The sequence below is a fragment of the Patella vulgata genome, chromosome 1 (genome assembly GCF_932274485.2).
Source record: "Patella vulgata chromosome 1, xgPatVulg1.2, whole genome shotgun sequence".
NCBI lineage: Eukaryota > Metazoa > Mollusca > Gastropoda > Patellidae > Patella > Patella vulgata.
Window position 1 is genome coordinate 75917447 of NC_065879.2, and position 25168 is coordinate 75942614.

Sequence of the window (25168 nt, forward strand, 5' to 3'; positions counted from 1 at the left end):
CGTGGGGGGGGACTAGGAGATCCCGATTTCGATCCCTCCGTTGCTCGAGAACATTCATCGGCTCTTTTCCAGCCTGGTATCCCGTGGTGCAGGATGGGGATCTCGCTGGGAACAGTGTCTAGTCGTTGAGATCGGACGAATGACCGAGATTCCGTGTACACAATGGGGTACAAGTAAAATAGCTTTTGCCAGAGAGTATTCGAATAACAATAGGTGGAAACGACGCTGTCTGGGCAAAATATCCCCAATAGTAGACTGCATTGTGTATACTCGTCTTTAATACCCCGGTTGGTGCAGAAATGCTACCATAAACAATCGATTGTATGTTAGGGTGCGTACAATTTTAGATTTTAAAAAATAAAATTAATATCAGTTTACCCCCCCCACTCCCCCCCACACACCCACACACCCAAGACAACAAAATTTGAATGGAATTTGGGGTTTTCCCACCACTAATAGAAATGATACATCAACGAAAATCAACATTAAGTTCGACCCAAATCAAATAGTAAGCGCAGGAGGACCGCACTACACGCAAAAACAACCGATAAGACAATCCTGAAGACAATCTTGAGGACTACACATATATTGCAAACAATAAACAACTAGTGCCAAATAAAGTGAATGAATCCCCTTTCAATGAAAACTATTATCTACTGTCTATCATGTTGTCCTATCTTTGATATTTCAGGGATAAAACGGAGACGATATGAAAGAACGTTAATAGAGAGAAGAGAGAACGAAGAGAGGTACATCACTCTGCCAAGGCCTACATCTACCTCTTCATCTGATGATTCTCATCCATATGAATCTTTCGAAAATTTAGCAATGGCATCATCTGTTATGTTGCCATCCAGAACAAGAACCAAAAATGGTTCATCTGTTGTCGCAGAAATACCTAAAGTCACACATTTAAGTATCCGATACAATTCGACTGTAACAACAGCACAAAATCAAGATGGCGAAAACGTCGATTCGCCAACCATTCAATATGATCAACGATCTAATATGAATGACCCGACAACTTCTACATCAGATTATACTGATCATTCCCAAGGAAATGTATGCATTAGAAAGTTTCCGAAAAATGCATTCCAAGATCCTATATTAAACGATGGGTACTTAATTCCCCGAGCCGGAAGCTATCACGATATGCCATTGTATATGGCTTCTAATCCAATATCAACCTTAGAAGTACCGAAACAAACAACCTCAAAGACGCAAGGTCAATCTGTTGTTCTTTTAACACAAAATGTCAGACTTGTCACGTCGGGGCCAGGTTGCATCCCAACATCTCAGGAAACACAAATTTCTAGTAATTTAACGGAATTGTGTGAAACAGCGTTGGACCACCAAAGTGAAAAGATACAAACGGTGCAAATGCCGTTATTAGAAACTGCGTTATAGAAAGCATCTATAATCTTTATTTGGATGCTATTGATGGTCATTCTCCTCTTCAAAGCTATAAAGTTTCATGAGGTTTGAGGTCATCCAATTTATGTTCGTTTCTGCTAAAAGCTTAGACGCAGATTCCCTCCCAGAAACGTATAATTACGTACCTTTCAATGTCTGGATCAGCTACCTTTCAAAGGATACACCCCGTGTTTCCGCGACTATATCGGTAGTTGTGTCCAACTCAAGCCTGACGTGAACAGTACAAACAAACTTCAACCTACTGTTCACACCATTATAAATATCCTACTTACAGAGATAGTGAGTGTTCAGAGCTAATTGTCGTCTGTTGGTGAAAATTGTTTTTACTCGTGGTAGCTTTAAAATGTTCAATTTGTTTTGTCATAAAAGATATTTTAAGTGTGATGGAAGATTACTTACTGTTCAATTACTTTTAAGTCGTTGAAGGTTTTGACTTTATTTATTTGCAACGAAAGTTCTTGTAAACATATCGGAAGCCATGATGGCTCAGCAAGTACAGTCTTGGCTCACTAATCAGGAAGTCACGGGTTCGAACCTGGTGTTGACCGAGGGCGTTCTTTTATTTTCAAAGATGTTTATTGTAAAGATATCGGAAGCCATGGTGGCTCAGTGTGTAAGGTCACTAAACAGGAATTTTGTATCAAGTCCACCATAATTCGTTCCCAAATTACATATTTTTTTAAAAAAATTGAACTGTGTAATTGTGATAATAGAGGATATGCAAAAGCTAGTCTATATGAGGTATGACAATGTTTATAATATTATTTCGGAACATTTGTTTTTGCTATTCATCCTTTAAATTGATTTAAATTTTGTTAATAATTTGATCTATAACAATGTTAATAATATTGTTTAGGAACATTTTTTCATTACATCTTTAAGTAAATAATTTGATCTAAGTTTATTTTCACTATATTATTATGTAAATAAATTGATCTAAATTATTTTTGACTACATCATTAAATCAATAAATTCTTGTGTTTTGTTTATTACATCATTAAACTTAAGAATTGTTAGCGTTTTATCACAACGTCATGCTACATGTTAAAGGTGGGGTTGTTCCTCTTCAGTATTATTTTTTAATTACAACATGTAAATATTGAAAGGTGCGAACATCTTGAAATCTTATTTAAATACGTATTGTATAGGTATACATGCATATTTTATAGATAAGGGTAATAACGACACCCACTCTATTATTATCTAATCTACATTCCCTTGTAAAATAAAACAGGTGCGGCCTATTGTGCTATTTTTGAAGGGCATTTAGAGGTATGAAATAAAATTGGGTTTAACGTCCTACTGTTCTGCGCGGACTGGGCTAATGAAGACGGGCAAAATACACCATACAGTGTGTTTTAGGGAAAATTTTACCCAGACAGCTTACTTTGAATTCCTATTGTTCAGGGTTCTTTAACGTGCACACCAATGTGTACACTGGACCTTTGGCTTTTCGTCCCATCTGACCGACTTTACGTTGCCCTCTTCGTTCTGCACCACTGACAAGTGGGGGAAGGGGGCTGCACCACAAACAAGGGGGTTGAAGGGGGCGGGGCGCTGGAAAATTCCGATTAATTTTCTCGGCCAACATCGGGATCGAACATGGAACCTCCAGGTTAGCGAACCATCATCTTACTCACTGAGTCACCGAAGCTCCAACATGTAGACGTAAGATATACATATCAAGGTGTATACATGTATATGTATAATATTGTTACATTACAAGGCGTATTGTGAAAATACTGTTACTTTTATTTAGATTGCAATAGGTGTTGTTTTATGACAAGTGAGTACCAAACATATGATTGATATCTACTAGTAAGTGCAGGATGACCGCACACAAAATATAATTACTTTAAAACAATTAAAGTACATAAAATTAAATAAAAATATATCACAGTCGAAGTCCATAAAATTAATGACAAATATTACAGTCGAAACATATAATTTAAAAAAGTATCACAATTCTTTTACGTACATAAATAATGAAAGCAATTTCAAATTGTAATAAAACCTAAAACCTCTACTCTTGAAACTTTAAGTTAAAGTTAAACTCTTTTAAATCCAACCTCGTGGGTTTTCTCCGGGTCCTCCGGTTTCCTCCCACTGCTAAAGACCCCTACACGCAAGCGAATAATTGAAATAAAATTAAACCATATGTTAGTCCCGAAATGACCTAGTTTGTGTCGAGTGGATGTTTAACCCCATTTCTCTCTCTCTCTTTTAACGCTTTTAAAGATGCATTATGTAAGATTTAGATAAAAAGTTGGTCGTTCTCGCAATAGTAGTTTATAAACAGATAATAAAAAAACGAATATACCACAGCGCCCATCATTTTTTTTATTAAATCCTACAAAGTTCCAGCAAGAAGTCAGAAAGAGACCATAAATAGGCAGATTTAGTTCTTACATAATGCATCTTTAAGAAGTTTACGCCTTTGTCAACTTGGCCCGAATTGGCAAATAAATGATGTAGCCACTGCCTTTCCTATGAATTTGAAAATAAATACACGTATAAGTACTGAACAGTAGTCTCTAGACGTGACAGAAGAGGGAAACCCACCCAACCTAACTGGATCATTTTTGGAATAACATAATAAATCTGTATTTCCATAACTCTCTTTAGCATTAAGCGAGAACCCGGGGAAAACCAACAAGGTTAATTAAGCAACTGGCAATACACCTCGTCAAGTACCATCGTGTGATCGAACTCTCGTCTTTTCATGGATGACAGGCCTTATGTTAGCCCACTCTCTCCCCGCAAATACCACTTTAGTTATTTGCAGAAGGGATTGGGTTTATGCGTCAAAAACAGGTCCGTTACATAAAACTATTTATGAAAAAATATAACATCACAGTCTATAAATTTGAATGGAAAATGTTATACATATAATTAAAAAGTATAAAAAGTATACTTTTTTTAAAGTTAAAGAGCCTTTTTCATATATAGGTCGTTTTTTTCGAAAATTTTGTAATCATATAGATATTATTATTAAAGATGCATTATTAGTTAAATACCTGGCGTTATTGCTATAATATTTAAAAAATAGATAATAAAATGTGAATATATTAAAAATTTTAGTCATTCTGTAAGAAGTCATGGATGTTTGAAGTTTTGACAAAATCTAGCGTAAATTGATATCTACTTTATCGTTAACCGTTTATATGACAGTGGTGTTCTAATTTACTTACATTTTCTTACAATCGGAGCCATCCGGTGGCACTGGGAGTTAGCTATGGGTTTGTCATGTTTTGTTGATTTTTTTTTTTTTTTTAATGTTTTGTTGATTTTTTTTTTTTTTTTTGATTTTTTTGATTTTTGATTTTTTTTTTGGGGGGGGGGAGGTGGGGGGGGGCTTGTCAGATTTTTTAAATAGATTAAATCACATACGAGATCAAAGTTATACATGCATGAGACAGATTTAGCTCTTACATAATGTATCTTTAAAGGTGTATTTTAGATAAGCTACTAAATACAATAATGTTATAGCTAATGTAACAAAACCCCACCTCTCCCCTAAGATTAATCTGTCGCTTTTCAAAGACGAACTCTTTATTAACTAGCTCAGTTAATGCATATAATTGATGCAGTAACTGTAAACAATCCTACGTGTATCATATTCCTGAAGCAATGGCCGGAGAAATTCCTCTCTAACGGGATTAGTACTAATCAAACGAAATACTGTGAGGAGTGTGTACATGCATATACCAATTGTGTCGCTATTTTAATCTCCTCAACAAAAACACAGTCAATATTACTGCATACATTATGCAAGACACGATTTCAAAAGTTCTTTATATGAAATATTTGATACAAGTGTGCTGTATACCGAAATGAAATGGGGTTTAGCACTCGACTGTTCTGCTCCGACTGGCTAATGAAGATACGCATACAGTGTGCTTTGAGGGGAATTTTGCACAAACAGCCGCGCTACGGCCTACTCTTATATCGAATTCCAACTGCCAGGGGAGAGCCATATTCCTGAAGCAATGACCGAGAAATCCCTCTCTGGCCATTGCTGGATTGGCTTCTGATATTTGAGCTTTTGAATGAGTGTGTCTATTTTTCCCGTTCAATCAAATCTATCCCAAGTACAGCAACATGGCAGCCCTTCCTTTAATCTGGGGTCTTCCCTAAAACTTTGAACGGTGATTTTAAGGTATTAAAAACGGTGAAAGTATTGTTCGTTTCCAAACAGTATTGTTTATTGTATCCGTGTTGATAGCCTCGTTTGTCACGCGATTAGTTTTTCTGCAATATTCTGCTATGCACTGGTTAATTGGGCAATAATAAAATCGTGAGTCATGACGTAACGTTATGTAAACATATTTGGTCCAATCTGGAGCTCTGTTTAAAGCGTAATGATATTGTCACGCAGTACTTAGCTATTGGTTGTTAATCGGACTAATGACCAGTCATAATTTGGAACAGAAATTTGCTTCCATTACAGCAGTGTTAAGTGGGATTAGCTCTTATCAAACGAAACACTGTGAGGAGTATGGGGGAGAGCGAGCCAACGTCTTACTCACTTAGCCACTGTGACTCCAGTGCGCTGCACTTATATGGGCTACAGGATGCAAAGTATTTAAAATATTTAACGAATTGCTGTTAAATTCAGTGCACAGTTAAAGATTAAACTAACACTGTGTGGTTAGATTAAGGGCATTAAAGTGAGGTTTATGTTCTTTTTCGTATGAAAAAAACTATTTAAACGCACCTTAGTTGAATAAATATTAAGATTTTTCTAGACATAGCTTCACTGGTTTCCGGTGAATCATTCAACTCTGATACAATAACCCACACGGGGCATGTGTGGGGTCATTATAAATGGGTGAAAGATGACAAAAGATGTTTTCATAGTTGACTTGTTGATGGGAGACAGTTTACAGTATCTTAATGTAGCACACGGGCAGATGTTTTATGCAGGGTTAAATATACACCCGAGGATTGACAGTACGATTATTATACCAAAAAATAACCAAGACCGTATACTAGTAAGTAAATAATTTACACAAATTATTTATTAAAGGGGGAATGGGTGAGTTTAAATTTGGTTACGGATGTTAATACTAAGCAATAATATTCAAGTTTACTTCTTATAATCATTTTCGTTTCAGTAAGTTAGGTCTAGGGTGCGTAAATATGCAATATAATTGCAATTATGCTTATAATTTCATTTTTAATTTCAGAATTATTTTAATTATAGGGCTTTTGCAAATTTATTTCATTTTTATTTTTTTATCACAACTTATCTTTCTAACTTGCTGAATATTGATATGAATTTCTAGAAACTCATTATTGACGTTGATGTACTGCACTGGAAGGAGAAACCCTGGTTTCACAGTACAGTACGATGAAAATAAAAAAAAAATTGTATTTAAGTCTGTAAATAGGCTTCAACGTGATATAGCCTTTTTATGTTGCCTTAACTTACAAATTAAGCCGTTTAAAAATGATCTGCAAAACTCGATTTAAAAAAATCATTTTACACAACGTAGAGTTTTGGGAATTATGACCGAACAGAAATGGGAACTTGCAAGTTTTACTTCTTTGAAAAAGTATCACAGAGCGCCCGAGGACTGGGATAAAGTTTTGCAAGAGTATTTCACCCCAAATTCACCAATTTTCTTCATTCAAATAAAATGCAGCATTCCGTTAGGTGACAAAACTTTTGTTTGCTCAACCGGATGATAAAAAAATAGGACAAACATTGTGGATAGTTTTATGTTAGGTTATCACCATGAGCGATCTGCGATTATTCTACCGTAAAGTTCAGTGAAATCATAGTCTCGATTTAGGATTGGAATTTACATAAAAAAAAATTCTCAAATAGGACATGCACATAATAAGTTTTTAAATTGGCGAGAAACATCGAGCTGCTGAAATAAACAACACAGCAGTGCGCCAGTACGTTAAAGGGAAACCAAACTATATATCAAAAATCGCTGAATTGCTTAAAATAAGTAGAATAAATGAAGTGATATGGGGTTTAACAGAGATTTTTCTCGATCTCAGCGTTAGTGAGCCAGCTTCATACACTCTGAGCCACCGAGGCTCCCACGTAGAATAAAGGAACAAAGCAACACTCGTTGCACGACACTTCTTTTTGGACATCTTAAGTTGCGGAATGGTCAATAGTAATACGTATAGAGATTTTCCCAATCAGTTCGATTCGATTGGTTTTGTTAACTGGATATAGTATAGTGCTCATTATTATATCTTTGTGTATTCAATAGTTCGATTCGATTGGTTTTGTTAATTGGATATATACTATTCAAAAGAAGTAGGGGATATTTGATTTTTAAGTGTTATTAAAGTCACCTAATGAAACTGACGAAGAAACAAATGACAAAATGAAATGAAGTTCACATTCATCGATTTATTCCAAATGATCGTTAGACTAAGTAAGGCACAGACTGACCATTATAAGGGTAAAATGATACCCGGGGTCAAACAGCAAAGTTACCACAGCATCACAACCAAGTCAGTAATGGGTAAATCCTCCTCTGTTTGCCAAACAAGCATACTCCTAATGAGACGTTTAAGGTCATTTTGGTCCAGATTGTCCCATTCCTGTTGCAACGCAGCAGCAAGTTCTTGGACATTGGCAGGACGTTGTTGACGTTGACGTAACCTCTGTCCAAGCATGTCCCAGACATGCTCGATGGGGGAGAGGTCGGGACTCAGTGCTGGCCAAGGTAATGGGGTGATGTTCTGTTGTTGGAGGTAACCTGTAACGATCCTGGCCCTGTGACATCTTGCGTTGTCATCCTGGAAGATGAAACGGCGGCCATGACGTCGTGCGAACGGCACAACATGGACTGCCAAGATGTTGTCCCGGTAGTACTGGCCTGTAACACGCCCTGCAACAACATGTAAAGCCGTTCTTCCAGCAACAGTGATGCCTCCCCACACCATAACAGAACCACCCCCAAATCGATCATGTCTGATGACGTTAACGTCTTGGAAGCGCTCGTTTCGACGACGCCACACCCTCCTACGTCTGTCCAAAAAATCAACCGTGAACCTTGACTCATCTGAAAACATCACATTGCTCCAGCGTCGATTATCCCAGTGTTGACGATCCCTACACCAACGACGTCTTGCCTGAATGTGATGATCTCTCAAACAAGGGATCACGCGAGGACGTCGGGCGGGAAGGTGACCCCTATGCAGTCGATTCCGAATCGTCTGGCCACTCACTCTCACACCAGTGTCTGTTTGAAGACGAGCGCTGATCTGATTTGCTGTGATGACACGATTTCTCAAGGCCAAGGTACGGATAAATCGATCCTGGGCTTGAGTTGTCGCCCTTGGTCGACCTGAGCGTGGTCTGTCCTGTACAGATTGTGTATCACGGTATCTGGACCATAGCCTGCTTATGACAGACTGAGAAAAATTCATCGTCCGCGCCACAACCGCCTGTGTTGTGCCGATCTGTAGCATGCCAAAGGCACGTAACCTTTCATTTTGGGTAAGCCGACGCATATCAAAATTTGTTTTCTGGTCACTAAAACAATTAAACTGATGTTTCCACCCTGGAATTCAATGCCACAATGACTGTAACATTCAAAGTCAGAGTCGTGCAAATCTTGGGTTGGACCCCCATGATGATCCCAAGCATCACCTGCATTCCATGCGGTAGCTATTGGTGCGTTTGGGCGTCACATGTAACTGGAAATGTTTCTTCTGTTAGGTTCTATAGTGACTTTTTTCGTAGTCATTTGCATATTTTAGTATTATGCCCCCAAAATCAAATATCCCCTACTTTTTTTGAATAGTATAGTATAGTGCTCATTATTATATCTTTGTGTATTCAATAGCGCTGTATGCACGCATATACACATAGCATCTTTAATAAAAGGCTTGATCTCGCTTTAACTTCATACATCTTAGGAGTGAGGTCATATAGGCTATGCCTGTTCCTCAATCCCTTTCAATTTCTGAATAAAATATTGTTTAAAAAAAAAAAAAAAATCTTCTCAAGCCCTGCACGTTATACCCCGCATATTTCGGCACTAATTTCGATGGGATACTGACCCAGCTTGAGAGCCGATCAGATTCCTCGACCATCGCGTAGTTGTGCGCGCTGTAGCATAAGGTCGGCCATTGAGTCAACTGGCGTGGTTTGATTACCCGGTTGTACGTGACAAGGAGTAGAATTGCTTGTCCAATCTGGGGGGTTTTCTCCGGATTCTCCGGTTTCCTACCACTGCTAAAAACCCCTACGCGCAAGCGAATTATTGAAATAAAATTGAACCATATGGTAGTCCCGAAATTAACTAGTTTGTGTCGCGTTGACGTTAAACCTCGACCATCGGGAATACCAAATCTCGCGATTTCCAACTAAAATGTCTGCCCGTGATAATCGAGTTGCAAAGTTCAAGGTTCATTCAATGTCAAGGTTTCCATGGAGGTCGCTATGTTTAATTTGAGTGTATTTGTGTCACAACCTCTGATTGAACGATACTGTTTACTTATCTGCGGTAAAGGGAGACAACATAGCTATAAGTTCGGGAATTGCAAAGCAGTGTAGCAACGTCTAGATGTTGTAAAACATAGATGATAGAAGTACATACAAAAATAAACACAAAATACGGACTGTTATTCACAGATTGTTCTTTAAAAAAAGTTTTAATGTTTTCTTGAAATTTTCAAACAAAGGGCGCACTTTCAGATTTTGCGGGTAATTTATTCCAGACTTTTGGGCCGGCTACGTTAATCGTGTCCACAAAAATTGTGTTTTGTTTTGGGAACATACAAATCCTGGAATATATCAATTATGGCTAATCTTAGTGATATGTAATTACAGATTCTGACCCACCATGTAGAACTATCATTCCGTTTGTTTAAACTAAAACTCATTATTTTATATGTTTGTACAAATGTACTATATTTTAAAAATGACTGAAATTAAGTTCCCTCTGTGTTATTCAAGGTTTGTCGTTGAAACCCTAATTTATTTACTTATTTTACCAAGAGCCATATCAAACATGACAATAGAGATGATAATATAAAGTAATGTTGTCATAAATGAACAACCTCTTGAGGATAACGCATAAAAACCTGCTTAAATCAAAACTAGGTCTATTTCAAATGGGGTCCTTGAAGGCGGATCGGGTCATATCATCCATCATAGAGGGGCAGATTCATTTCGAAAGATGAAGGGTGAAATATGTCAATAAATAGTGAAGTAAAATAGTAAAGTGTGTGTGCACCATAAGGGATGTTAAGTACAAAGAGACATGAAAGACATCGGAGTATACATACATTCATTTGTACCTAAATGAAGGGATAATTTATTGTCTACTAATCAATCTGAACAAGCCTTTAAGGGTTCACTAAGTTTAACAAATACTATATCAGGATTTGAATGAGAAAACAGGATGGCACTATCGTCAGCATATAACATTAATTTACAAGGGGCAGTTATGCTGATGACAATGTCATTCACATAACTGAGGAACAAAGGGGACCCAGGATGTTTCCCTGTGGAACACCACAAGAGATGTCCAATGGGTCTGATAACGTTTTACCAACGTTTTCAACGTGTTTCCTGTTGGAAAGATATGAACGAAAACACTCTGTGGAACGGACACCGATTATTTCAAGTTTTTTTACACAAGATATCATTCAGTTTATTACTCAAATATGTATATTTTCCCTTTTAATGACTCTCTGTGTATTATTTCTCACTTTAAAAAAAACTATTGTAGTCAAATTCATTTTTGGATTTTTTAAAACGTGCCAAAAGGGAATCCCTTTTAGAAATTAATTCCAAAATGGTGGATGACGTCCATGACTAACCTTTTTCACTGGAGCAACTGAATTTAAGATTTCCACAAATGTAATGTTTAAGCCCAACAACACTTCATTGACATTCCCTAAATTGAAACAAATTCCAAATTTGCAAAAGTTAACTTTTCTATGAATTCATCTCGATCATAATTTTTGAGAGATTGAATTTTTACAGTATTGTGCAAACTTATAGTTTTTGTACATTTCCTAAAACAGCATGTTATGAAATGGTCACTCAAACCCGAGTGGATTACCCCAGATTTAAAGAATGTGCTTTGCAAAAATACATCTTTGCCAATGGTTCTATAAAGAATTCCGAAAAAGGAGTCAAAATAATTCAACATCGACAATAGCGTGTAAACCCGTCACATACCCTGGATAAACTCTTTAGTTTTTATCTTGTCAAAGATATTTTATTTCAAACCACACTTGTTTTAACGAGGCTATATTATCAGGTTTCAACGTCATACCTTGAAAGACAAGTCTTGTGAGATATACAGGGGTGCTTAATTTTGTCCGTGACAACAAGTGTTGCTCCAACTTCGTGGGTTTTCTCTAGGTTCTCCGATTTCCTTCTATTGCTTCTTGGAGCAATGGTGGGTAAGTGCCTAAAACGCTGGCTCGCTTATCCGGAGGTCGCGGGTTCGCTCCCGGTGTTGGCCGAGAAAGTCCATCCGGATTTTCTGGCGGTGTGGTTTCAGTAGTGCAGGACGAAGGGTCTGACAGGGACAGCTGAAAGATCCCTTCATCGAAGCAGAACAGTAGGATATTAAACCCCATTTCATTTCTATTGTTTCTCTACTCGCAAGAAAAATATGGCCACAATATTGAACAGTGAACTAGATTGTGTCGAGTGAACTTTAAGACCCATTTCTATCAGTCTAATTTTTAAAATTTATAACCTTCTCTTTTTTTTGTTTTGTGACAAGGTTATATTCGTTTTTCAAAAGCTTTATCGATGCATATTTATAATTTGTATTCATAAGCACACTCATACAACCTGGAGGGTATTTAACCCATTTCTTGTATATTTAATAGCATGTGACCTTGACCTGTCCAGTGAGCTTATATGTTTAGAATCATTCAGCCATAACGACCGTGTTGAAAGACGCCTTCTTTTTAAAATATTTAAAGGGGGAAACCGTTTTGCTTCAGGGTAAAATTGGAATTGTGTGTTATTACGACTAGTACGACATATTTTTTGTCTCGAAGAAATAAAGATACATTATGGGAGATTAGTAATGATGATCGAGGCTAGGTCAAAATTTCAATTGCTTAGTTCTCTGTTAATAGTGGATCAATTTAACTGAACTGTTCAGCAAATTGCTTTTACATTATCTAGTTTTTAACTATTATAGTGAGAACTGTCAGCTCTTACATCTAAGGTCGGTACGATAAAAAAAATAGCTTCGGTTATCCATTTCATGATTAAATCATGAATGAATGTTGGGAAGCAAATCGGATCATAATCCAATAAATATCGCAGGCTAGCGTTGACATCGAGAGTTGATTATGGTCTGGATAGGTTAAGTAATGTCTAATGAATAATTTAGATAACATTTCCGGCCTAAAGAAAGATCTGCAATACTCAGATTTAGCTCTTGCATAATAGATGTTTAAGCTGAAATGAAATGAAATGGGGTTAATGTCCTACTCCGACCGGGCTAATGAAGACGGACAAGATCTTATCTAATCAACATCTATTTTACAAAACAATCTCGTCCAAATTATCTAAATAACCCCCCAGCGTACACTCCCACACCGCCCCTCTACCTTTGTAAATGCTATCTAAAAAAACCCATCCTACACACCCATGCACCCAAGCCAACCTTTCTAAATTTGCTATCTAAATAACCCCACCTCACGCCCACAGCGTCCCTCAACCATTGTAAATTACTATCTGAATAACCACAGCCCAACACTGAATAAAACTGGATAGTTGGGAATAAAAGACTTAGCAACTATAAAAACAAACTTTTAGTTCCAATGGCTTAAATGTTTGTGTACATGCCTAGACAGACGTTATAGTGGCAACTATCAAGACACTATACAATCGAATACAATTCCTTAAAGGGTTACGAAATATTTTTGTTTGATATTTTAAAATGAGGTAATAATTGACTAAGTCGTCACATTTTGGAGTTTGGCATACTTAAATACATATTTATACACCGTGTCCTGTGAAATCTAGGACTTCCCCTTTAATTCTACATTTAACTTCCCCTTTCAGTGAACATCTTAGAGATCGTATCTGGAAGCGCCCTTTGCTGTGAAAAAGTTAGATAGCATCAATTACCGACCCACCGGCCTACTTTTCTAGTTATTTGGATATATTCGTTCAGGCAGATTACAAAATATTCTTTACATATAAATAGAAGCATCACATAGTCTTAACTATCTGATTATTGCTCTATTTTAATGAGTTTTAAGAAGTTCATCTTGTGATAATAATCATGTTAAGGAATTCATGTATAAGACATGCATGAGACAATGAAAGAATGTTTATAATTATATAGAAAAAAAGGTGTTGAAAAGCGTTAATTGAATAGTATAATTATAATTCGGCACATTAATTATGTTACCTAGCTTTGAGTGCCACAATAAAAAAAAATATGTACCTGATCAGACATAATAATTGTATAGCAATAATATTTTCAGTAAACTGATAGTGAAAAACCCTCAATCGGTCAGGAGGTAATTGGTAGTTGAAATATTGCTAGCCGGATGTGGTTGACAAGGTATACAATGGGTGTGGGCTGCCTCCGTTTTCGCACGCCGTACAATCGCCATGCTTGTTCTAAAAATTGAAAACAAGTAATTTATTTATTTAATTATTTCTGTAGTTTTGTAATCGGAGTTCAGCTTTAAGGACATTTAAGGACTCAGCAGGTATCCTTGTAGCACACTATAGCTCTTTGTGCGGGTGGGCATCAAAAGGACAACTGTTAATTTATATAATTTTCTTCAAGAGTTTGCTGTTAAAGCACGAACTTTGTTGGGGCCGTTATGGTATAATATTCCAGAGACCATAAGTAACTTGTTTATGAGGTTGAAAGTTGATGTTCCTGGGCAGGAGTAGTTCATAAAATCATGGCCCATTGGTTTTTGATGATTTGGGTGAACTGGGCCGTTTTTCAATCACATAGAACAGTTTCAACTCTAGGTTATATCAATCTTTACTTGTTATATGCAAATTGTGTTTTACAAACCGGGGAAAATATTGCATCCCTCAGGCATATTTAACGCTCATGATTTAACATTTTTGTCATTTCAAGGATAACCAGTACCCGAAACAAGATGCCTTTCTTCAACTCGGAGAGTGTAAAAGATTCTTCTGGAATTCTTCAAGCTCTACTTCCTGGTGCCAACATCCAAAAGAACAACCAAAGAGTGTTGGTAACTGTAGGCACGACAGATGAAGTTCTTGTGTTTAATGTTGGTGGTACTTGCTTCGAGACGTACTCCTCAACTTTGAGACGACTTCCCCATACGCGGCTCTCTGACGAACAATTCTTGAAAAGACACTACAGGGAGAAAAAGGATGATTACTTCTTTGACCATGATCCTGACGTTTTCAAAGTGGTTCTTCAATATTTGAGAACTGGGGAACTGCACCTTCCGTCATCTCTATGTGGTGCGTCTATAAAAGCTGAACTGGAGTTCTGGGGTGTGGAGGAGTGCACTATAGAAGACTGCTGCTGGTTAAACTATAATTCCTGGGCACAGACCTTACAGTCGTTGAAGAAGCTGGAACACGATCGTCAAATATCAATGGGAACACATTCATATAATTCAGAAAATACCAGAAAGTGGTATCGATTTCGAAATCAAGCCTGGGAATTTCTCAACAACCCTCATTGGTCCTTTTCTTCAAAGGTTAGTTATATTTCGATTGTCAGCACCTCATTAGATAGAAATAGAATAACTCCCAGTTGCAATCATTTCCTTAAAGGGACGGTCGAAAATCTCACGCAGTACCTGCAGTACAGTAAGCTGTTTAGAAGTGATTTTCTTCGCAGGGTTACGTAACTCATTTCCGGAATTTCATTGTTAAAATATATGTGTGGTGACTTATGGTACTCACAACGATCACTTGCGACTATACTTATGCAAGCATGTTGACAGACAACGGCAATAGCATGGAATTTGGGAACGTAATGCTAAAATAAATATTGAAAATGGAAGTTTGAATTTCTGAGAAAATGTACCACAGAGCTTCCGATAGTAGCTAGGGTGGAGGTAGGTGGAGTTAACACATGCACTTTAAAGTTACAATTTCATATTTTCTAAGAAACTCAAAACATAATTATTTCTATGTATTTTGCTCAATAGGTTGTCAACTCACTATTATACGATCATAGGTGTCATTCTCACACTTAAAACTCATTTACACCGGAAATAATAACACAATTACCTCCCAATTACCTTCCTTGTTTTCTATTCTCCACCATAGGATTAACAGGATTATTCTTTAACAAGGTAGTACTGTTTATAGATACCATCTATTTTAAGGCTTTATTTTAATAAATTTTAAAAATATAACGTAAAAATATGAAATTGCAACTTTAACTAGCACGGTCTATCACTAGGCTTAGTAGAGGTTTCGATCTCACAAGGGGCTTGGATTGCCGAATGGTTAGCACGTGCGCACTGTATCATAAGGTCTGTCATTGAGTCAACTGGTGGCGTGGTTTCGATTCCCCGGTCGTACGTGACAAGGAGTAGGGTCGCGTGTCCAACCTCGCGGGTTTTCTCCGGGTCCTCCGGTTTCCTCCCACTTCTAGCGAATTATTAAAATAAAGTTGAACCATATGTTAGTCCCGAAATGACCTAGTTTGTGTCGAGTGGACGTTAAACCCCATTTCTCTCTCTTTCGTTTCGACCTTACACGTGTTCGTGATATAAAAAAAGAGTGGTGCAGACGGTACAGAGCCACATCCTTGCACTGTTGGTGGGGAGGGGGGAGTTTTATCTCTCCGCCACATAAATGATATTACCACGTTTATTTAAAGAAAGAAGCTAAATCACAACTGATGCGAGGTCGGTCATTTCTCAACTAAATTATGATACAATTTTATTTCAATAATTTCCATTGCACTATTAGTCTGTAGCAGTGGAAAAGAAACGCAGACCCAGAGAAAAAACCCGATGTTTTGATAGTCCTGGTGGTTCTCTTCTCGATGGTGATACTGATATGCTGATTGTCTAGCCAGTAATATTGTTTTTGTTTTTATTTCAGATATATGGTGTTGTCTCCATTATTCTTGTATTTGCGTCTATATTTTCCTTTGTGTCACAAACCCACGAATACTTCCAAGTTTCTACAGAGCACAATGAGAGCCTTTCTGCAGAAAATGCCAGTTCAGAGTCATATCTTCCCTGGAGTAACAATTCCATTCACCCAGCACTGTTTATTACAGATGCCGTCTGTTTTGCCTTTTTCCTTTTGGAAATAGTAGTTAGATTTATTGTCTGTCCCAATAAATTGCGGTTTTTAAAAACACCAATGAACATAATCGACTTTCTAGCCTTAGTGCCGGATGTAGTTTCATATTCGTTTCCGCTGTCCGCGCCAGAGCTAGTAACATTCGTGTCGCTTATGCGCATTATTCGAGTATTACGTAGCTTCCGTTTAATGCGTCATTTCCCTGGATTATGGACTCTAGGCTACACCCTTAAAGCTAGTATTAATGAACTTTTGCTGATGTTACTGTTTCTGATTATTGGCATGTTGGTTTTCTCGTCTTTGATCTATTACGCAGAAGATCGTGAAAACTTTCCGAACATACCTCGAGCCTTCTGGTGGGCCCTCATCACCATGACTACTGTGGGATACGGCGATATGTATCCGGTATCCAATTTAGGATACTTAATAGGATCCATGACGGCCGTGTCTGGTCTATTGTTGATTGGATTCATCGTACCAGTTCTTGTAAATAATTTCATTCTATACTACAATCACACACAGTGCGCCCTAGAAAGGGAAAAACGACGTGGCCAGCGTTTACACCAACAAAAAAGACGACAGAAGTTGGAGAGAATGAATTCTTTCAAAACCGAAAATTTGAACACAGAAAACTAAAGATGGGGAAAAAAGATCTAACAATGTTATCAATTTGCTTATATACTAGTGTCCTATGGTGGTGTTCATTATCATTATACGGGATAAATTATGCATTGTGAAAGCATAAATAGGGAGGACCGGCTTTAAAGCAATTGGACCAACTGCTCTGAACGGTCTTCATTTAACTAAAACAAACGTAGGCTGTGAACCTAGTTGTAAATGCTAAACCCACCCTGTTCATTACATTATGAAGTGTCGCGACATAAAAACAAAAATCAAATTTTGCTCAACTGTAGTACGCAGTTTGAGTTGCTTTTTACTAGTGCTCAAAATAAAGTTTAAAAAGTACCAATTGTCTTTTTTGTAATTAACTCATATCAGATGGACTAAAGGAGTGTCTGCAAAAAGATAAACGAAGTCCTATAACTGTGTATTTAATTACAATCGCCCTATATAGATAACGTTTCTTAGCCCTGAAGCAACATAGATGTGCGTATTCCCAATCTCTAGGATGGGAAAAATTCAGTACACATATATGAACACCATGAAAACTCGGTTGTTTGTCACATTAACTGTTTATTTTGTCTTTTGGTCTTGGAGGATCCGAATGTGGCATGAAGTAAATCACAGAAACCTATAACATGATCGGTTCTTACTTGCCTGTTCTCTAGGGCATTGAACTTTCTAAGAAGACCGTTACCGCCATAGAAAAATGTTTTAAAACATAATTCCATGGCTTTAGTAAATACTATGGTGGCTGATAGTGGCCATGTTAAATCTCGCCCTTTTCATAACGCGACAACACGACATCACGACAGTATTGACGCAATCATACGACACTTTATTCTGTCGTATCATCGTGTTATTTTTATCGTAACGTCGAGATGTCGACTTATTGTCCTAGTCTCTTTCTACAAGTCACAAAAATACAGCTGTACTCATTACATCATATATAGGCCTAAGTAGTAGATTTGATAAATATAAAAGAGATAGTAGGAAAACGTTGATTAATTATTTGTTTTCTCAAAATAATGAAACATTTTGTGTCCACAAGTGAATTATATTTGGTATTATATTTAAAAAATCTAGAATTACAATAGCAGGACCAAAGTGAGTTAACTAAGTTAATTCCTTGAAGAAAAAGTGGTGTCGGGAGGTATCACACAAGTAAGCATTCATTGCCATGTGTACGACACCCACCAATATTTATAGATGACTGGAGCGATAGTTTAAAAATGATTTCAGAAGACAGGGTGGGAAGGGGATTGTAAAAAAACCAAATCGGGTCACATTCTTTAAAATCACAGCATTATCATAGTGCAGCACGTCACCCCAATAGTTGCAGGAGTCTTTTTTTTTTGAATGAGGTGGAGAAAACGATTCACAGCCTGTCATTGAGTCAACTGGCGTGGTTTTGAATCCCCGGTTGTACGTGACAAGGTGTAGGGTCGCCTGTCAAACCTCGTGGGTTTTCTCGTGTGCTAAGTGTTTCAGCGAATACATGTAGTTACAGAAAGTGTCTTGTAGATTAAGACTATAGCGCATGTGCAGTTTCAAACTTCCGAGACGACAAGTCGACAAGTCGATGATACGACAAAACCAAACTGTCGTATCATCGACTTGTCGACTTGTCGTCTCGGAAGTTTGAAACTGCACATGCGCTATAGTCTTAATCTACAAGACCCTTTCTACAACTATTCGCTAAAACACTTATCACACGTGAAAACAATATAATTTCAAAATTAAAAAAGGTTTAGAAAATATATTTTCATAGATCTGTTTTTTTAAGGTGTTATCTGTCAACCCTCTGGTATAACTACAGACTGCGGAACTAGATGTTCAAATTTGGCATAATCATTACTTTCAAAGACAGGATGGCATGAAATGAAATGAGATGGAGTTTAACGTCCTACTGTTCTCTCCTAAACTGGGCTAAAGACGACGGGCATAGGCCATACAGTGTGCTATGAGGGAATTTTGCCCGGGAAGCGGCGCTACGGCCCGCTCTTATATCGAAATCCAACTGCCAAGGGATCTTTTACGTGCACGCCAATGTGTACACGGGACCTCGGTGTTTCGTCCCATCCGAACGACTAGACAGCTGTCATTGTCAGGCCCTCCGTCCCGCATCACTGACAAGGGGGAACCACGCCGGTAAATCTTGATGAATTTTGTCGGCCAATGCAGGGATCGAACCAATCTGTGAAAAAAGTCGTCTAATATCTCTGTAAAAGATGACTGTTTTCAACACATGCAATCACGTCACGCGGTGTCAATCATTGGACCAATGGCGCGTGCATTGTTTATATAAGACGTAACTGCTTCGGGTAGAATGATGCCTTTTACTCATTTTAATACCCATTTACGCCACATAGGAAATATTTTTTACCTACAAATACTTCAAATGTCTTTATTTATTTTTCTAATACATAAAAAAAATATTTTTAGAATTAAATTTGTCGGAGGAATAATGTTAATATTGGGGACTCATTAAGTCGCATCGATGTCATTCTTATCAGAGGCCTAGCGAATATTCACTTCTGATCAGTGTGGGATCGAACACCCGACCTCCAGGCTAGCTAGCCAGCGTCTTGCCCACGTAGCCACGCGATCCTCTGAAAGGATGATACTCTCGGGTGTAAATACATGACCGAACCAGTACTGTCATATTGAAGACGGGCATACGCCATACTATGAGCGAAATTTTGCCAGGACAGCGCACTATGGCCTACCATTATATCGAATTCCAACTACCAAGGGATATTTTACGTGCCAGGCCCTCTGTCCAGCACAACTGACAAGACCTCGTCGGAAAATCTGGATGAACTTTCTCGTCCAATGAAGGGATCGAACACCCAGCTTTCGGGTTACCGAACCAACGTCTTACCTGCCTAGACACTGCGACTCCCCCGCAAAATATCAAGCACCAAAAACAATGGATCGAGGCCTAGATGATTACACACTATGAAAGCCTCATACGCCCCCCCCCCCCCCCACGTCTCTTATTTTGTTTTACAAATAATTTCAGAATCAATAAAATGATATCAATGATGTTTGATACGACTGAAAAATAACATGTATAGCATTGATTAAACAACATAGGTAGTAATGAGAAATATTACATATTGAATCCGTCTTAGTGATAGCGTAGATTTACTCAATACGTTCTTTCCAATAGATCATCATTTAACTTGAAACAAGGGAAACAGTTGATCGAAGAAAACAGATTTTTTTAAAAAAAAAAACAGGTTTCAATGTGACAGTAGTGCTTCGGTCATGCATTTACCTCCGAGAGTGCCATCCTTTCTTTGAAAGTAATGATTGTGCCAAATTTGAACAAATTCCATCTAGATTCGCGGCCTGTAGGTAGAGTGTTGACAGATCAAATGTAAAAAAAACAAAAAAAACAAAAACCCCAGACCTATAAAAATATATTTTCTTAAACTCTTTTAACTTTGAAATTATATTGTTTTCACATGTGCTAAGTGTTTTAGCGAATATTTATAGAAGGGTCTTGTAGATAAAGACTATAGCGCATGTGCAGTTTTAAACTTCCGAGACGACAAGTCGACAAGTCGACAAGTCGATGATACGACAGTTTGGTTTTGTCGTATCATCGACTTGTCGACTTGTCGTGGCGATAAGTCGATGATACGACAGCACGACAAAATAAGGTCGATGATACGACAAAATCTGACGATCTTACGACAATTTGTTCTGTCGTAAGATCGCCCGATTTTATCGTAAGATCGTGTGATTTTGTCGTGCCGTCGTATCATCGACTTGTCGACTTGTCGTCTCGGAAGTTTAAAACTGCACAGTGCACATGCGCTATAGTCTTAATCTACAAGACCCTTTCTATAACTATTCACTAAAACACTTAGCACATGTGAAAATAATATAATTTCAAAATTAAAATAGTTTTAGAAAATATATTTTTATAGGTCTGGTTTTTTTTACGTTTTATCTGTCAACACTTTACCTACAGGCCGCGAATCTAGATGGACTTTGTTCAAATCTGGCACAATCATTACTTTCAAAGAAAGGATGACACCCACAGATGTAAATGCATGACCGAACCACTACTATCATATTGAAACTTGTTTTTTAAAATCTTTTTTTCTTCGATCGGCTGCTTCCCTTGTTTTCAAGTTAAATGGTGATCCATTGGAAGGAACATTTTGAGTAAATGTATCATTGATACGGATTCAAAATGTAATATTTACTACCCTAAATGTATCATTGATACGGATTCAAAATGTAATATTTACTACCCTATGTTGTTTAATCAATTTTAGACACATTAATTTCCAGTCGTGTCAAACATCATTGATAGGGACCTACCATTTTATTGATTCCGAAATTATTTGTTAAACAAAATAAGAGGGGGGGGGGGTGCGTAGGGGACTTTCGGAGTGTGTTCATAGCTGAAGGCAATACTGGGCCTATTTTTAATCATCTAGGCCCCGATCCCATTAGTGATGCCAAACGGATAAATATGCGATAAGGTCAATAACAGCTGCAAATCGCTTTCTTCACCTCATAAAAAACCTCCCCTGCACTTATTGGGATGGCGTGCTACACCAATGCGGTGATTTTATGTGGTCTGATTTGAGGTTTTATATAATCCCCTTCCCACTCTAATAAAATAAATTGGAAATCTTCTGAAATCGCTTCTAAACTATCGCTTCAGTAATCTATAAGTATTGGTGGGTGTCGTACACGAGGCAATGCATACTTGTTCGATACCTACCGACACCACTTCTTATTCAAGGAATTAACATAGCTGACTCACTTTTGTCCTGCTATTATGATTCTAGATTTTTTGAATGTAATACCAAATATAATTCAATTTTGGGCGCAAAATGTTTCATTTTTTTTTAGAAAACGAATCAACGTTTTCCTATTATCTCTTTTGACGAGTCTTATTTATATGTATCTATGTATATGTATCTGATGTAATGAGTACAGCTGTATTTTTGTGACTTGTAGAAAGAGACTAGGACAATAAGTCGACATCTCGACGTTACGATAAAAATAACACGATGATACGACAGAGTTAAGTGTCGTATGATTGCGTCAATACTGTCGTGATGTCGTGTTGTCGCGCTATGAAAAGGGCGAGATTTAACATGGCCACTATCAGCCACCATAAAATACAGACAACGAAACATACGCCCACAGCAGCTTAGAGGTCCGGGGAGATTAAACAGATTAAATGATAACTTTTGTCGTTATAGCATTCACTACGTTGAACAAAGTGAAACAAGGGTCATAGAAGTTTTTCACAGAAATTGCTGAACTTTAACTGGCTTCTTCGTTTTACCCTAATCTAAATAATGCATATTATTATACATTTAATACTGATCGGATGTTAACATTTGTCATTAGACTTTTCACAAGTTTTAACAAAGTGAAACAAGGGCCATGACCCTAGAACTTATTAACGAAAATTGATGGAATTCAATATACTATTAAAATTGTCAGTAGTGAGCTAGGTAGCTCTTGGCCCTCGGACCAACTGGTTTCGTTTGGCCTCCATCGCGGTAACGAATACGTTACATGACGAGAAAGCGAAACTAGCTTGATTCACTATTCGTGCGCCTTACTCAGGTCATTTTGTTTCTCAGGATTGAGACCCTTATAGTTTTCAGTGGATAAGAAGATGAATTTTAGTTATTTTGAAAAAAAATATGTCAAATTTTTTTTTGCCATTCAGGGCCCTTGGACCAAGTCTAGTGGGTTCCTGAAAACCGATGAGTAAATGTATGATTAGAACAATTTGCCCTGGGCCAAAAAGTGTTGAGAGTTATTTAGGCACACATTTGTTGAGAAAACGACCCTGACAAATATTTTAAGAGATTTTTTAATTATATTTTGGGAACCAACATCTAATCCATTTCCACCAGGCGCGGATTAAGCGATGGTGCTGACCGTGTGTAGCCTGGGGGCCCCAATGTCGAAGGGGCCCAAAATTATTTCTAAAAATTAATGTATGGTTTGATTTATTATGTTGTGCCAAATAAATCTTTCTATCAACAATACTGACATAAAAATTGTATTTGTACAGACGGACAATGACCAGAATATATCCGTTTTTCACTGACATTCAGGTGACATTTTTAACCAAGCGCCCGATTCAAGCTTAATCCGTACCCTGATTTCCGCTGATGTCTTCCATATTAGATTCCATAATATTGTTTATTTATTTCGCAAAATGAATTTAGGAAAATAAAAAAATCCCCCCAAAAAATCGAAAATTGCAACCGGGCGACGGGAAGGTTTTTAGCTGTTAGCATATCCAAGGCCAATATACTTAGCGTTACCACGAACCCTATTGACACAAACCACCAGGCTTAAAGTACGCCTTTTATTTAGGGACCACGCCTGTGTATAATTCTTGATCCTATTGTTGTTGGGACTGTCACAGTTTAGTCTGAAATGCTACTCCCCCAAATTAGCGGACATAATCGAATGGAACTTGTCAGGTACCCTTTATAAGGAATACCATGCAGTCCCGTAGGCCTTTTAGTTCTTGATTGTTGTTATCTATGTTCCTGTTAAGAACTTTGGGACTTAAATCATAATCCCCCCAACCAAGTGTAATGTATGGTATGTCATGGCTCAGAAACAAATCAAGCGATTCCAGCATGTGGGACTGAACCAAATACTTCACGGTAGTGCCCCTCCCCTTTAAAGTGTCCTATAACGTGGAACCGGTCTTGTTAGAATGTACAATGATCATGGAGAGTCAAATAAACATTTTTTGGCTGAACGGAGTAAGTGACAAGGGTTATAACCGGTGTTTTATACCGTGTCATATACTATCAACTGGTGATCAGTTTCAGACGAGTTATTTGCCCATGAATATAAACTAGCTTACAAACGAACTTGAACATCAATTAGAATGTGACCCAACAGTTTGTCGTATGATTACACCAGGGCATTTTTTAAAAGGAATCTGAAGCATAGGGGGTCGTTTACCCCCGAGCGCGACAAAGTATTGTTTCCGACATACCGTAGATGAGTTTTGGGATGTGAACACCTTGTGCTTTGTTCGTTCTACTACAAGTATGATTTTACCTAAATATGCGACTTTCCTTCTCTGAAATGGTACCAAAAACGCGCAATTTTCATTTTACATCATCGGTTTTGTCCCACTAATTCTTTGTTTCTTTACAAATTTTGTCAGCCGTGGGACATCTGCCCCGCTACTTTCTATACTAAATAATGTATTACGTCTTGTCATTATTAGAATAAAATTCGTTCATTTTATTTTTATGGGCACTTGTGCTAGTATAAGAATCGTACCAGGACAGCGGCGAAGCCACCTACTTTACATCGAATTCCAACTATCATCGGCTATTTTACGTGAACACGAAATGTGTACACGGTGTAGTACTGCCGGACTTCTTTATTTGTTGTTCCTTGTGATCGTAAATAATACTACAGCAACAATGATTTTACAGCTTCATTAGTAAACTGGAAATAACTTTGCAGGTTCCTCGTTCTCAAATATATAATGACTGGTAAGAATTTCTGGGTGAGCTCTAATCTAGCTCTCCCCTACACCCTAATTTATACCCCCTACTTTCCCAGGTCTTTAATAACCTTGACGTGAATTTCCACGCCATATAAGGAATAAAACTCTATATTTCCCACAACCAAGACAGGCAACATTACCTATTTTTGGTCAACCGACCATAGGTCAATAAACAGCTAGAATTTGTGGACTATTTTGACAATGATTATAATTTAACTAAAACATCACTGTTTTTTACGAACAACTATAACTACGTTCATTTAGTACTTATGATTTGACTTTATAGACCAAATTGAAGAGACAATTTTATAAAGAGCCAAAATTGTCTC

At 37.5% G+C, this 25168-nt stretch overlaps 1 protein-coding gene across 1 annotated transcript; it reads left to right on the forward strand.

The window, feature by feature from the left end:
- The first annotated feature begins 6236 nt into the window (after positions 1-6236).
- LOC126823612 (potassium voltage-gated channel protein Shaw) lies at positions 6237-17644 on the forward strand. Its single transcript, XM_050552559.2, has 3 exons — positions 6237-6428; positions 14508-15108; positions 16472-17644. Exons 2-3 carry the CDS (start codon positions 14530-14532, stop codon positions 17312-17314), a joined length of 1422 nt encoding a protein of 473 aa, XP_050408516.2. The 5' UTR covers positions 6237-6428; positions 14508-14529; the 3' UTR covers positions 17315-17644.
- The last annotated feature ends 7524 nt before the right edge of the window (positions 17645-25168 follow it).